The following is a 16904-nucleotide window of genomic DNA, read 5'->3' on the forward strand; positions in this document are numbered from 1 at the left end:
TATATAATTTATTTTATATACTTGTATCTGCACTTAAAGGATAAGTCCACCTTTCCAATATTTAGGGTGTAACATGGTCACATCGCCAGCTCCCACCCTCCTCCCTCTTACCTAAATTGTGGGGTTCTTCTTCCCGCAGGCTTTTCTACATTTTTGAATTTGTGGTTGTGCATGGCTCCGCCCACACGGACACATCATCCATTCACATATCCTTTTACAGGATCTGTGAATAGAGGAATCGCAACTCCCTTTAACCACCGTGTGTTGATGTCACTAAAACCAAAGAGGGTATAAATGTTTAGCCCATTCAGTTTTCCCCCGATTCATGTTACTGTTGGAAATACAGCTTATGCTAATGTACTGTAACTGTGTCTTTTGAGCACTAGATGGCGCTGTTGTGCAATTTCAGTCTCCAACCTTATGCATGTTTATCTATGATCTTTATGTTTCATATTTGATGCTGTATGCAGATGCAATCTTCTTATAAGCAAGTAAAACTTAATTCAGCATTCCTCTATATCTCACTGCTTCATCTGAACACATAACCAACTGTTACTGCATGTCTGTTTCTCGTTACGGACATGAATGGGAGGGAGAATCTGCAGTAGCCAGAACATTGCACCCGTCATCCACTGATCACAGTTACAATGCTTTACTGTTCTCTATGCAAAAAAAAAATAATGCACATTTTATCTTTTATGAAGAAGTGTGCATTTATTTTTATTTTTTTATTTTTCTAAAAGGTAAACTATGCCTTCAAAGCGGAACTTTACCCATATCTTTAAAAAGCAACATATACACATTTAGAAATGTTTAGTAATGACAATCTACAAACACATACTTCTAAATAATTGCCGGCTTTTTGTTCTTTGTATACCTCGTTTCTCTTTTCTTCCCCAGTCTTCTTACAGTGGCCATGTTTACTAAGATCTCTAGATCTAGATCTCCTTTTACTTCCTGGAACTCTGGCACATGTGACTGGGACATGTGACCATGCCCATCATCTCAGGGGAGGAAAATGCCTTTCCCTGAGATCTCGTGAGATTACGGATGAGATTTTCCAGCAATGCTCTGCTGCTGTAACCTTCCTAGGATGCAACACTTTGGCACATTAGATCACTAATGCCCAAGAAGACCAGGAAGTGGATAAACTCTTTTTGTAAGTAAATGAAAAACATGTGTGTTCAACTAATAAATGTAATATGATTTTAAATCGGCATGCAGAGCTACATGCTGATGTGATTTTTAGTGAAAGGGGGTAAAGGTCCGCTTTTAAAGCGGAACTTCACCCAATAAAGTCCTTTCGGAACTTCACCCAATAAAGTCCTTTCACACATTCCTCCCTCCAACACAATTGCAGAAAAACAAATGAAATCCCTTTTTTGTAATTGTTATAATTTTACTTCCTGAAGCTTGGCCTGGGTGCGGATGACAGATCCAGCTATCCGCCGCACATGGCAGAAGACAGTTTGCGAGAGCTTGCGCATGCGCAGACACACTGCGAGTCTTTGTCAGGTTGCCGACTGCTTCCTGCATCACGACTGAGCATACGCAGATGCCGCAGGTATAGATAGATCTGGCAGAGACCCATGGCAGTCTGCGCATGCATGGGGGGGGGGGGATTCGGCACATGCAAAGACACGCTTTGGGTCTCTGCCAAGCGTATGGGATCTGGCATAGTCCTGTGGCATGTCTGCACATGTGTCAGCCTCCTTTCAGGCATGGAGGACTTCTCCTGCAGGGAAGACAGCGCTGGAATCCATGGACTAGTATGTTTTTGTTTTACTTTCATACAGGGACAAATGTTAGAGATTTTACATTTGATTTTGGTTAAGTAGCCATAAGTTCCCCTTTAAGGCTTCAAATATGGTGGCCTTTATTCTGATACATATGGGCATGTACTGTATGTCGTTTATAATGTTAGGAGGTTTCTCTCCTGAAATGTTTTAATGGATTTTGTATTAATAAAAGTTAAATATTTAATGAATATATTATATGTTGTAATATCCTCTTGCTTGCTGTACAGGATGTCCCATTTCTCTTTTTCTCTATATTCTTGGTAGGGATATCAGCACTATAATGTGACACATATGGTCTCAGCCCGTCCTTAGACTAATAATTGACTTGTAAATCGAGTCATTGACCTGGCCAAAGTACAGGTTCTCTTTAAAGTATGGCAATGGCACTGGTCAGCCAGATATATAAAAGGTGCCGGGTACTAGATCACAGACAGGAAACTGAGAATACTTTGTACATTCCGCTCTTCATGACGTCATAGACTCACATAGACAAAATCCATAATTTTATAACTCTTATCCACCATGCCGCTTCCCCCTGAACAAGGTCAATGGAGTAGCCAGATATTTCGGTTGTCCTAAAGCCACTTGTCAGCTGTTTTTAAGAGTGCGCCTGAGCCGCCGTCCTTGGGCGAAATGTATCTGTCCTAAAATGTTCTCGTACATACGGAGATCGGATTGCTCGCTTTGTTTCCCATTTAGATTTATTACACGACTTTGTATTGGATTTTCAGGGAAATTTAACGTACTGGATTTGTTTTTTATGCAACTGTGTTTCTGGCACTGGTCTTGTAACGCAACCGTCGCAGTTGGGGGGAGATCCCAGCCAAGAACTGCCAAGTCGATCGCCTTCCCGTCTCTCTAGGGTTCTTCAGATGACTTCTCCATGACGCTTGCTTTTCATCTTCATAACTTGTGTCATTTCTTTAAACTTGTTTGTGGATTGCAAATCATACAGACGCGTAGGGCAGAGAAACCCATGTTTGTGAAGTGGTGCAAGGTGTTCTATTAAAGTTTGTGACTACGTTGGATTCTGTGATCGGTTACACATTTTAACGTAATCCCGCCCAGTTTTTCGGCGGTGGAAGCATTAGGTCAAGCATTCCAACGTTTTGTCAGCTGTTCCAGGGCAGATCGGCTCACTGCGCATGTGCAGGAGAATTGATCTGCATTACCTTATCTGCCTGGAACAGCTGATCTGTCCTCAAATGTTACTTCTATCCGACTCTGTGAGTGCAATCTTACATTCCACTGCACTCACAAAGTCGGATAGAAGTGACATTTAAGGACCAATCAGCTGTTCCAGGCAGATAAGTTAATGCAGATCGGTTCTCCTGCACATGCGAACTGCGATGCCGATCTGCCCTGGAACAGTTGACAAATCGTTGGAGTGCTTGACCTAATGGGTGGTCACACATTCCACCGCTGTAAAACTGGGCGGGATTACGTTAAAATGTGTAACCACGTGACCAGTCACACATTCCAACGTAGTCACAAACTATGATAGAACACATGCCGTGTTGGTGAGTTAAAGTGAACCTGTCATAACTTTCAAACTCTTCACAAACACATTCCTGACTTGTCACAGTATATCAGGGTATCAGTTTGTAAAAAGCGCCATCTTTTATCATTAAGGGCTCAGTCACACTGGCTGTACGTGGTAAAAACCAACTGATACTTCTGCGCATTGTACAAAATCATCAGATTTGTCATACATGTAAGTAATAGGATTCAATGTTACAAATCAAGAGAGCACTGGAGAGAATGAGCATATGAATGAAAGTATTTCTATCCCCGTAGTATCAATGGTTACATTTATATGCTCATTCCCTCCAGCGTTCAATTAAATTGTGACAGTGAATCTCAGGTGATCCTTGGCTCCACCTAGTGGCCATAATGTGGTATTTTCCTCATTCACTCTGCTCTTTATGAATATACCTATTGAAGAACAATCAACCAGAAGAGGAAATATACTAAGAACATTCAATTTTGCCCTATTCTCACAACTGCTAGTTAACTCACACAGAACCAGTGTACCTGTAGTGTTGCTGGATGAATAAGCTATGCACGAATGAGCTATTATATGTATATAGACCACGTAGTGTATGTAAACTTTATGAATGAACTCCTCTTATTTGCTTCCTTTCACTCTGTTAAGTATACCATTTAAAGTGTTTTGTAGTATCTGTGTGATAAGTGCTAAAAGATACTTGTTGATCCTGCCAGAAATCATGTGAGCTGATAACTTCCTGCGCTCTCTACTTCTTCTGGGTCAGCATTGTTCCCAGCTATCACTGTGGACTACAGAACCCCTTCCCTTGTGTTATGGAGATGATAGTAATTCTAAAACACTTCCATTTATAGGGTGACAACGCTGCTCCTCCATAGATACAGTACGGTTAGTGAGGGTTGTCACTCTAGCACAGGGAGTGTGTTAATGGCAGGATCACCAGGTGAATATAAAGGGAAAAAGGAAAATGAATGCCGCCACGTCTAAGGACTAGTAAGCTGCAATATATTACATTTTTGTTCTTGGGTTTAGATATACGGTACTTGTACACACGCATGAAGCCCATATGATCTCTTGAGTGCCTTGCAGTGAGGGCAGCTAATATGCAGACCAGAACTTAACAACTTGAGCGTTTGTGTTTTTTGTAAACATATGTGTCTAGTTGAGATGCAAATACTGCTTAGTACATCTCTACTGCGTATGTTTTATCCGCCTTGCATCTCCAGATCTGCAGCTGAAGTCTGTGTGGGTGCACCGAACCAAAAAACATGCATCTGCAAAACCGATTGGCAGGGGCAGGCAGAAAAGTGCGACTGGAGCCAGCAGACAGGCTGACTCTGCCTGTATTAGGTTGTATGTGTAAAACAATCATCACGGAACGTTATCCGTGGTTCGGGCAGAGCCGGAGGAAATGGACACCCACCAGCACCGTGACAGTTACCACCAGATATAAGATCTCATTTTCTGTTGTCCCGCTTTGTACGGCAATGTAATCGTTCTTGGCGCTGACTTTGGATCTGAAATAACCACATGCGAGCAGATGTTCAGACCTCTTAAAAGGGGAACGTCAGTATGATTAAAAAGCAGAATGATTTAGAACGGAGAGAGGTCTAAACACACCCCACTAAAGGGAACCTGTCCTGAAATATGCAGGCTGCTGCTAATCTGAAATTGTGAGTTGCCTGGCTGTCGCGATGATTCAATGATTCCTGTATTCAGCTGCTGCTAGCCTAGTGACCCGGGTCTCATATAATCCCTATAGTTTTACAGGTATAGTCTATAGGGTTGCCACCTTTTCTTCAAGTGAAACCCGAACACTCTAGCAACACGCGGACATTATTTTGGGAGAATGAGTGGTGGCTTATTCATATGTAAATAGCGCCACCCATTCATATGTAAATATAACATTTGAGACTATTTGCAGTGGGGGGCTAGTAGCCCCCATCTTGATTTTGGTTGCCCCTGTCTGCCTGAAATCTTGTGTCCGGGTTTCTGCTGCCATGAAACCCGGACACAATTGATTATTGTTGGTGCAAAATGAAATTATTATGGGACTGAATCTACCAAGTGGTGCTCTCATACCTCTAATTAGGGATGCACCGATGTGCTGATACCGAGTATTCGGGCGAGTAGTCGCCCAAATTCTCAGATACTGGAACTTCTGGTCAGGGGAAGGGGGAACATGGAGCCAGCTTCCAGTGCGATCAGAAAGCTGGGCGGTGAGTAATGACCCACCACCCGGCTTCCTAATTCTCCGGCAAGCTAGCTCCATGCCGATTGCCTGGGAAGCCCGTTTCCCGGCTAAGCAGAATCAAGCCGGCTCTCAATAGTTATATATGTCATGCAGAAGCAATGGCAGGGTCTCCAGGTGCCCCCACACTGCTCCTATCAACAGTGATGGCGATTGGAGCACTGTGCAGACAGGCTTGTCAGACAGCTGGAGACCCAGGCCCGCAGGAATACCACTCTCCAATATGTTGCCCACACAATGGATTTTAACCCTTGTTGCAGGACCTGGTGGCTAACCCCTCCAAAGCAGCAGACTATTTATTACTGTATATGTAGTCTGACTACATTGGGCCTCATGCACAGGGGCATGTGGAGATTCCTGCAGCAAGAACCTCTAGATCAGTAGTTTTCAACCTTTCTAAGGCCGGGACCCCTTGGCGAAATTTCCCAGGTTGTGGTGACCCCAATGGTAAAATTTAGGAATGCACCAATACTAGTATCTGTGTGGGCTCTAAGGTGGCCAGTGTGGACTCACAGGTGGTCAGTGGGTCTCTCTTGCGGCTCTGTGGTGGCCAGTGCGGGCTCTGTGGTGGCCAGTGCGGGCACTGGTGGCCAGTGCAGGCTCTGTGGTGATCAAGCCGGCACTCAACTCCCCTCACTCACGCCCTTTCCCCTCTCTTTGATCCTCCTGGCCGCTGGTGCTGCAGCATCATCTATCGGCGCAGCCCGGAGAACTGACACTGCTGCTCTAGGAGGAGGCTGAGAAGCCTCTCAGTGCAGCACAAAGCATGTGGCGACCCCCTCAACTGTGGATTGTGACCCACTTTTGGGTCGCGACCCACAGGTTGAGAACCACTGCTCTAGATTCTTGTAGCAGGAATTCCATTTGGGTCTGTACAGATGCGGCCGCTGTGCTCATTCAAGTAAATGGCGATGGGAGTCCGCATGTAATCGTACATGGTAAGATTACCTGGTAATGGTACCTGCCCCTGGACACAATCTCACTGCATCCCAGGACAAGCATGTCTCCCGATCTGCAGTTAATTGTTCCATGTGCACACCCACCGTCATTGACTTGAATGGGCACAGTGGCTGCATGTGTACGGAGCCAACTGGGATTCCTGTCTATATGTTTTTGCCACTGGCCCATGTGCATGAGGCCTTACAGACACTGATAGAGAAGGTTCTATTGGGCTCTTATGAGTTTACTTCCATCCAGACACGTGCCAGAACTTCTGACATGTTGCAGAATGGTGGCTGGTACGTAAAATCCAGTGAGGTTAAACCCGATTAGTAATTACTAGAAGGGAGGCCACACATAGGTCCTATTTCTTTCAATGCTGCCGTATGTGTCACTGTAAAGAGCAACCGGCTTATTTCATGAAACTCTGCGGAGTGTAGTAACTGGCAGCAGTCTATGAGTTTCCGGTTTGCTGTAAGCGGATTAGTGAAAGGTCAAATCAGATTCATTGGTGGGGATCAGTCCTCATTCAGACGGGCGATCTGCGGCGGGTAAGAGAAAAATCCGGTCTCCTGTTATACTATACAGGGCTGTGCTGGGTGGCAGAAAAAAATATGAAAAAAATATGAGCCAATCAGCATAAAGGTTTTACAAAGCCTCTTATCTACAATTGTTTTTTATCATTTTTTTTAGATCCCATTTTCTTTGGTCCAGTTTCCACTGTGGGAATATCTAAAGGTAAGGAAGAAGCGTTTGTAAATATTTGTGTTCATGTACCATTGGAGTATATGCTGTCTTAGTATTTGTGTTCATGTGCCATTGGAGTATATGCTGTCTTAGTATTTGTGTTCATGTGCCATTGGGGTATATGCTGTGTTAGTATTTGTGTTCATGTGCCATTGGAGTATATGCTGTCTTAGTATTTCTGTTCATGTGCCATTGGGGTATATGCTGTCTTAGTATTTGTGTACATGTACCACTGGAGTATATGCTGTCTTAGTATTTGTGTTCATGTGCCATTGGAGTATATGCTGTCTTAGCATAAGGTTAAATGCTGTATCGTGCGGCTGGAGTGTTTGGACTAGAATGTGCATGTTTGATATATTCACGGAATGCGATTTCTATATTCTCCTCCAACTGAAATAAAACAAAGAAATGGTATTTGTACATAAAGTGACTCTCGTGGACACGAGGTGGGTAAGGATCGGTCCACCCAGCACAGATGTTTCAAGTGAACCTGTCATAAGAGGAATAAAGAAGCTGCCATTGCTGCAAATGTTAGTTTCCTGGGTGCTAAGCTCACCCGCTGACTTTATACAATAAAGAGAAACGATACCATGCCTGGGTACAACTCATTCCCATCTCAATTGTATGATAATAAATATAAACAAACAAAACCGTACTAGGCCATGGAGTCAAGCGATGTCTTCCTTGAAGCCCAAGTACAGACAATGGCGTTGTCTTCCATGCATGCACTGATGTACCAGACGCAAGGTTCTATATATCTGGTAGAGACCTGTGTGTGGCGTGTCTGTGCACGCACGGGATCCTGTGCGTCGCATGCATGCCACAGGCCTTTGGCAATTATTTAAAAAGTGGAGACCAGTGGTATATCATGCACATGTACAGACATGCCTATGGTCCCATAGTAGAGTAGAGTCTATAGGACTGGTAGAGTCCTATAGCATGTCTGCGCTTGCATGGGATATCGTGGGGAACGAAGTATGAAAACTGCATGATACATTCACACTATGCAATTTGGTATTCCTGCCGCAGGAACCTACCGATTCCTACTGCAGGAATCCCAGATGTTCCGTTTAGCTTAGTTAAAGGAGAACTATGGGGTCAGGGCTTTTCCCCATAGTTCTCCTTAGGATAACGGGAGGACACCTTTTAATGACCGGGTGACAGCAGCCACATCTGAGAGCAGTAGTCCACATGTAACCGTATGGGATACTATTACATGTGATTTGGAATAAATCACTGTCCCTGGATTATTGATGAGGACGCTGTCACCCAGTCATTAAAAGAGAACTAAAGGCAAAACGTTTTTTGACTTTAATCCTGCTTTGGGTCAAATAAGTACATTTACTAATGTACTCCTGTGACCCAAAGTCAGCATATAGTGGGATACTGCCATCTATGCTGACAGCGCAGAGCCCCACTGCAGCTGGGAAAGAACCCAGCAATATTGTCGGGGTCCACCCCACTGCCTGATTGACAGCTGGCTCTGCCTCTCTAGAGCCAGCTGTGCCCGCCCCCTTCCCTTGTCTGTCCCTTTAATGAACGCTGGAGGAACAGAGAGGGGGGGATCTGTGCAAGGAGTGGTGGCTGACCATCACCGCTCTCTCTGCAGGAAGAAGACCGCGAGCTGTGCCATCAGCGGTTCGTGAACGCTCAGCTTTTGATCTATAGAGCCAGCATGTGACACCTGCAGTATTGGGAAGAGAACATGTTACTCTCCCAATACTTCTCCTTTAACTTGATTGGGTACAGTGGCTGCAGCTAAATGGGACATTCGCATAGTGTGAATGAAGCCTTAGAGAAACAGTGTCTCCTGGGATGTGTGATGTGGACTTCCCAGGAGGCAGTGACTGGCCTTTCAGTGGGGTGCCATTCATATGTCATCTTTGCTTAGCCGAGGAATAAGGAAGTGGTGGGCCAAACCATTGTATTAAAAAGAAAGGTATTTACTTTTCAAAATAATATTGAACTATTTACAATTGTATATGAGGAAGGAAGCAAATGGGAGAAAGTTCATTTTATGGGGGAAGGTCCACTTTAAGTCACTCAACCCAAACAGGTAGGTAGAGAGGATCTGTCCTTATCCCCAAGTATTGAAGCGGGTCATTCTAACAGACAGGCAACTAGCATTTAGAGGTGGAAAGATCAGCACGGGCAGACTTCATGTTTTCTCAGATTCTAATCCTCCGTCTTTTGTCAGGTGCAGAGAATGTCTTGTGTTTGTGCTGTAGCCATCAATTTGTCAATGCCACAAGTTCTTCCTCTGTAGAGAGTTTCCCCAGAAACGCAAGCTGCTAGGATAAGTATTCGTAAGTGGCCTGTTGGGATCAGCTTCCCGAAGCCAAAAGCGAATCAAAGGCTTCTTCTGTGTTTTGTCTTTAAATATAAGCAGAGAATTTGTCTATAGCACATCCTGCAAAATGCCGAACGCATACGGGACCCACGCGCCTCCCTCCAGTGCCATCCATCTTCTTACTGTGTGTTGTACGTTTACTGAATATCAGCTGGCGCACTGCCAAGGGCATCATTTATATTTAACATCATTAAAATAGACAGGCAACATATACACACAGGAGAAGGCGGCCATTTTGTCAGAGAGAAATATCTCTAGGGCTTGAAATAAAGATAAATTCCCCCCTTAGTGTCTAAATACAAGAGGCATGGGTATACTTACTTGAATATTGATGTCTGTTGTGTGTTTCTTCCAGATCAGTGCAGTAATCCTGCACGTGACCTCTCTGCAAACGTTTTTAGTAAAGACCGGTCACTGCTGCTCTTCCTCCTTGTGCAGGGTGACTGGCCTTGTATCAGCCCTATTCTGTAGATTTCAACAGGCAACCTGAAATAGCTGGACCTGCTGGGCCCAACCTAAAGCTCTGCTCGCTGCACAGGCAATGTACAACACGATTCCAAACAAATCTGCTTTCCCTTTTTTTTTATTGCAAAGAAATGAAAACAAGGTTTCCGTACAGAATGATTTGGAAAATGGTTTACAAATTTCCCCCTTTCTGTAGGTATGAATGGCAGGTAATTACAGTGTATTACTACATCACGGCTAGCCTGCAATAATTGCATTATGTAGTGGGGATTATGGGCTTATTATAGATCGCTTATACACTCTATTGCAGTATAATTACTTTATTGTTAAATGACACTGAACACTGTAGGTTATAGATCAGTGAGTGCATGTCATACACACACATTCCACAGAAGCGTTTGTGCCTGGGGTGTATGATAATTGTGCGACTCTACGGAAAAATTAGAACCATTTTTCCGGCCTCTTTCTTTGGTGTCAGGGTGCATTTTAACCACTCAGTGATTTACTATGTTTATTTTGGAGTAAGTGGATTTGTCACTTATTTAAAAAAATGGCTTTTAGAAAGTATTGGAGCCAGGGCAGCATTCTGGTATTGGAGCCAGGGCAGCATTCTGGTATTGGACCCAGGGCAGAATTCTGGGATAGAGATTATGCTAATGTATCTAGGTGGAGGAGGTGATGTTGCTGTGTTACTATGGTGGGCATGGTACCACAGCGGGCAAGCTGGCTCTCCTCCTGCAATGGAATTAATTTTTTATGGGGTAAGAATCCATGTAGAACTGGTCTGAAGACAATGTGGAGCCAGCCTTTGCTGACAGATAACCTGCCAGGGTAAAAACATTGGATTTGTCATTGCTAAATAATTTTTGAAAGCCCTGTCCTCCTCATCCTTGCCTTTCCTTGTTTTTCTATTTAGTGCATCACTGACCTGGAAGAACTACATGGCTAGACTAGTAACTCATTGAAGAGTGATTTCATGGGAACCTCTACTTTGCCCATGCAGAGCCACTGGGACGGAAAAACAATACCTGTTACTCCCAAGAATAGAGATGCAAGTGTCTCATTCCCCTTCCTCCCATGTGACAACAGTGCTGCTTGGTAATTGGCCACCCAGTGATGTCACATGGGCAGGGAGAGAGTCTTCTGCTCTTGTAAGCTCTCACCAGCTGTTTCTTGTGAATCGGACAAAATTCTAACAGTGTATATCCAGCTTTATACAGGGTTTCATCTCTTTGCTCTCAGGGGCCAAAAGAAGCAGGGAGTGAAGGGGAGATAAGTATGTGCAATAGGGAATGATGACCATTAAGTGAACCTGTTGCTTACCCTGCATAGGCACAGCACAGGTTCACGTTAAAGCCCATTTCATGCACCCTGCCCCCAGTCCTTCCAGCTCCTCTGTTCTGCCTGTTACTTCCAGGTGTCTTTTGGTAAGTTTGGTAACATCATGGGTCCTTCCTATTTTTGCTCAGGGGTTGGCAATCCTTACTGCAAAACATTCAGTGCTGAGGTACTGTTAGCCCAGGGGTAATGATGCACCCCCAGGGGGTGTGTCCAATGACAGCCTGGGCTCACAGAATGAGGGTGAATGATTCTGGCTGTCATTCAACCCGGTGATGGGAGATGACGTGTGGTGGAGGATGAAACGGAGGGAAGGGTGGATAAGGTGAGTACTGCTACAGATATATATATATATCTATATACTGTATATATAGATATATGTATATATCTATATATATAAATGGGAGGGGGCGCTGTGTTAACAACAAGTTGGTAATGGCAGCTTTTCCCATATTTCTATCCTCAGACATTTGCTTTATGCATCAATTTGCAAAATACTTGATCTGTATGCTGTCGTTAGCTTGTATGCGGTAATATAGCCCTTCCAAACTATGCATGTCATTTAAATGTATTTGGGTTCTAGTGGCCCTTCAAGGAAAATCTTGGTGCCTTTAATAAGCTGTATACCATGTGCAATGTTGTTCTGTGAAGACTAGAGGACAATTCTGGGGGTTGTAGTTCCACAACAGCTGGCGAGTCCCAGCTTTCCCAAGGCTGACCCACAGAATTTCCCGTGACCTCTTACATCAATTCCCATCCATGAAATGTTGAGGATTGCGAATGATCTCAGTCATTCAGTGACTTTTTATTTTTTCTTTATTTCTCTTCTGTTTCTCGTTCCAGGATCTCTGGTCTTGGAAGCAGGGCCGTCCGCTCGATTCTTGGCAGTCTGCAGTCTGTGGAGCTTTTGCAGGTGCAAAGGATTATATGTTAAACCGGGGAAGCGGGGGGACACACATGAGAGGGGGAAATCAGCAAAACGGTATTAAGTTCATTCGATGCAGCATTCTTTCATAAAGACAGTTTGTTCAGAGCAGTTGTGGGCCATTTGTGGCCCTCCAGCTGTCAGAGGACCACAAGTTTCAGCAAAGCGCAGCTCGTTCCTCAACATTTAAAGCTCAACTCCAGGCAAATCGCTAAAAACACAGATGAAATGTCCATAAGGGAGCAGTTCATAGGTTTGTGTTCCTGTCTGCCCAGTTCTGAGATTTACACAGCTCAACTGCACAGCACAGTCTTGGAAGGCGAGGGAGGAGGCCAGATTTTTCTCTGCTGCATATAATTTCCCATACAAGTCTTGTCCCTCCGCCACACTGTGACTGGACAGTGAAAGGAGAAGCAGAAGACTGATGAGCTCATCTCTCTGTCACTCTGTTCTCTCTTATCAATATGCTTCTTGGTGAGAACTTTTTTTTCTGGTGTGTTCTGCAGGAAGATGGGATATCTTGCAACACACTGCAGCCCACCTCAAGAAAGTGTTGTAGTGTAAGCAGGGCACATAGAAAACAATTGGTCTCTATGTGCCCTGGTGTTGGGCCTACATTAATCTGCGCAGATCAATACAGCTACACAGAACTGGTGTGAGTGAGCCCTTAAAGGGTATGTAAACCCTAACAAAGAACTTCTCTTAGCTGCTCCCTTTTGGTTCAATAAAAATACCATTGAAAGTGTTTTGTTCTATCTGTTCAATAAGGACAGAGTAATAACAGTTATTTCTGCCAGAAATCTTCTAAACTTCCTGTGCTCTGCGCCTGTACACAAGGAGGAGTTATGGAGATAAGAGGGAGGGGTTTGGAGATAGGCTGTAACAAAGATGAGGAAGATATGGGGAGGGGCTATGGAGATGAGGAGGAGGGGTTATGGAGATGAAGAAGAAGAATTGAGAGAGGGTTATGGAGATAAGGAGGGGTTATGGGGATGGGAGAGTTATGGAATTGAAGAGGTGGAGAGGGGTTAAGGAGATAAGGAAGAGGAGTTATGGAGACGAGGAGGGGTTATGGAGATGAGGAAGAGTTGAGGTGGAGCTATGGAGATGAGGAGGAAGGAGGAGATGAAGAAGGGTTATGAGATGAAGAAAGGTCTATGCTCTTTGTAATCTATCAATAATGAAGTAGGCAGGGCTGACACCACATGCTTTGGAATTCACAGCCAAAATACACTGTGCTGTCATGTCAAACAGGAAGGTAGGAGCACACTATAATTCTAGAACATTTTTTCTGTACTTGCAGTGCGTTTATGTTCTAAAGGGATAAAACATCAACACACTACAGGTCTTCCAAAAATATTTATTTTGACTTGATATTAGCAACACCCATCCGCCCCCCACAATGGCCCAGAATTGCCCAATATTGGTGGTTGGGGGCTGGCTGTAAAAATGCACTCCCTCACCTAGCATTGGTGGTCAGTGGCTGGCTGTAAATATTACCCCCACCAGCATTGGCCCAGAATTGCTCATTATTGGTGGTCAGTGGCTGGCTGTAAATACCCCCCCCCCAGCATTGGGGGTCTGTGGCTGGCTGGAAAAAGTCCTTTACTTTCCCTGGTGGTCTAGTGGGGCACTTTGTAAAAAAGAAAAAGATCTTCAAGGTATCAGAGGAAGCGTGTGCAGCTTTGATGATCGAGCTGTGTGCCATTCTTGCAGCAAGAAGATGCCTGCGCCCACCTCCCTGTGCCAGTGTTTGATTATATATGCTGGGCAGAGGCTTCTTTCAGTGCCGGTTGCTGGAATGCAGAGAGCATTCTAGCACTTGACACATTGCTGGCACTCTGCATATGGCACTGGGAAACCCTGTAAGTGGTGGTACCTGGCACCAAGTACTCCACTTTCATTTAATAAATCAGCGTATATGAAAAAAAACTCCACGCGCATTAATAAGTTGGCCACGTGATTGTGTTTTCCTATATAAAAGTTCTAAAGAATAAGCATTGATTTCTATAATGAACCTTTGTTGAACATGCTTTCATTCACTATGGCTATCGATGACCTAGCCGTGGTTTGGAGCAAGGCATGCTGGGACCCTGCAGTTCCATGTCAGCCATCCAGTATAACCAAGAGCGCTTCAGACACTGATGATTCCGCTTGTATAGTATCACAGAGGTCACTCCAGAGAAGGTATTTAGAGGGGGGGGAAGGTGTTGGAGGTTTAAAGACAGCAATTTGTTTTTTGACAAATTTGCGTTGCTGAAAACAGAAGAGCTGTCAGTCATCGGGGCCTGTAATGTGCAGGAAGGGGAGAGGCCCATTGTGAGTGCAGGGCCGTGCAGCTGTCTGCCCCCAGCTGCTCTTCAGGGCTTTCTATGACTCCTGCAGAAAGGCCATGATTCACAGCCCGGGTGACAGCTCTGACAGCCCTGCAGATTAACAGCTGTCAGGAGACTGGGAGAAATTCACTGCCAGTGCCTGCAGGCCAGAGAAACCTCCTGAGTAGAGCAGCAATGGGGGACCAGCCATCAGGACAGCCGAGGAGCAACAAATATGACATCACTGATTAATGCTAAGTTTATTTAAAGCCAAACGCCACCTTTCCAACAAATTTCATCTCATCGGCCAGAGCCATAAATTATCAGCTCTGTAAATGCCATTCATTACCTGTCTTGTTTCCTTAAACGTGCACGGCCCTTATAGCTAAAATCTGTTTTCATTTAATATATGGAGATATAATTAGCTTAAAGCCGAGCTCTAGGAACATAAAACTACCATTTAATACAGTTATGTATTCTTTAAAGACTATCTCTAGGGGAAAAAACTGCCATTGGAGTGGGGCTACCCCCCACTGCAAGGGTTAACTACTCATTAATGTCTAGGGATGCAATGTAAAGGTCTTTTACTTACCTGATCCCAGCTCCCCAGGACGGGATGGCGGCAGTCGGCCTTCGACCATGGGAGCACATGGGGCAAGAGGCTGTGGGTAGGGGTCTTGGAGTCTGAAAGAGTGATCAGGTAGGTAAAAGTCCTTTACACAGCTCCTCTAGACATTTACAAGCAGTTAACCCTTACAGTAAAGGGACTGCAAGGGGAGACACCCCCCCCCCCATTTCCCCTGGGGATATGTTTTTCTTAAATCTTTAAATGCAGCTAGGGTAAATATGCAAATGCGTCTTCCTGGAATCCCCCACACATCAGCAGACTGGGAGAGGGGAGAAGAACAGTAGGAGCCATTTATCCTCTGCTGCATGCATTTGTGCTAGCACAGAACATGCTGACAAGTGGGCAGAGGAATAACTTTCTCAGTGTACTGCTGCTCCTTTGTTATCCATTAATCAGGCTGGGGTGGTGGGGGTGTTCTCTTCCATGCTGTGCTGTTGTTGCTGCTGCAGTGGTATCTGACGACTTGTCCAGAATGCTATTTTTTGTCTCTGATATTATCATCTCTTTCAGAGTCTACCTGCACCACTCACTTTGTCCCTTCTCCTCCCTCTGCTCTGCATCAAAATAAATGTACAATGTCAGCAGGGCTGACCCTACAGGCTTATAGAACACTGCAGCACACTGGCTAATTAAGCTATCGCAGCAGTCATAAAGCAAGGATCACATTGCAGGATATACAGATGACCACTAGATGGTGCATATGCTCGGTTCTTTATAAAAAATATAATAATAAAGATATGGCATCAGAAATTATATTTACATAGTTATTATGCAAATACCAATGAACATTTTCTTTCTGGAAATGTGCAATAGCTTTTCTTTAAACAAATGTGTTCTAAAAAAAAGCAGAAGATTGATTTGCCTTTAGTGCTGTAGTTGGTAGCTCAGGAGGGGTTTGGGGTAAATGGACAGGAACAGGAGGCCAGATAATGATACCAATCAGGTTGATAGATCCTCCAACTCTTAGGTATTACTGAAGTGGATGGGGTTGAGAATACAACTACACTTAAAAATTCTGCACAGGGTGGTGTTCTCAGAACCAGCCATCCAGGAGGATTTCAACAGTGGCCTGGTGAATATCAAGCCAGGTAGTCAGCCCCGGGCAGGCTGTGTGTCCTATAGATATTGTATGCCCTAATTATTTTTACTACAAGTTTACCTTCAATTGTTTTATTCTTATATAGGTTTCAATCTCTATATACAGTATATGATGATGTCATAGTAACAGCAGAATTGTTTTGGAAACCTGGTGGTGTAGCAATCTCTGTAAAGGTCCCTCTGGTAGATACAAAGCTAGGTGGACAGCTGCTGATTAAACAGTGACCCCTGTCTCCTCTACCATCGTCCTTCTCTCTTCTTAGAACCTTGTGACAGGCTTTCATGAAGTCAACACGCTAAACATAACTCTGACCTTTTGCAGTCAATTCATGGGGAATACTTCTGAGGCGAGCTGTATTGTTTGATCATTCGTGAATGTTTTTCTAGACAGATCAGCTCCACTATCCCACTTCCTTTCCATCTGCAGTATGTTGACTCAGAGGGTCTACTGTAAGATTGAAGGAAGGGAAAATTGCCTTCAGAATTCAATGACCTCCTTCTGTTGACCCTCCAGGCCCCCCTGGCTGCCATTAATTCCTAAT

General features: G+C 44.4%; 1 protein-coding gene across 1 annotated transcript in view; it reads left to right on the top strand.

Annotated features, from left to right (window-relative positions):
* The window catches only part of SLC25A26 (solute carrier family 25 member 26), a 112350-nt gene that overhangs the window by 86568 nt on the left and 8878 nt on the right, over window positions 1–16904 (top strand). Inside the window, exons 6-7 of the mRNA XM_018554608.1 lie at window positions 7190–7234; window positions 12240–12309. Coding sequence (XP_018410110.1) covers window positions 7190–7234; window positions 12240–12309 — 115 coding nt within the window. The remainder of the gene's footprint in view (window positions 1–7189; window positions 7235–12239; window positions 12310–16904) is intronic.

Source organism: Nanorana parkeri, unplaced genomic scaffold (assembly GCF_000935625.1).
Source record: "Nanorana parkeri isolate BGI_ZX_2015 unplaced genomic scaffold, ASM93562v1 scaffold9, whole genome shotgun sequence".
NCBI classification, from domain to species: Eukaryota; Metazoa; Chordata; class Amphibia; order Anura; family Dicroglossidae; genus Nanorana; species Nanorana parkeri.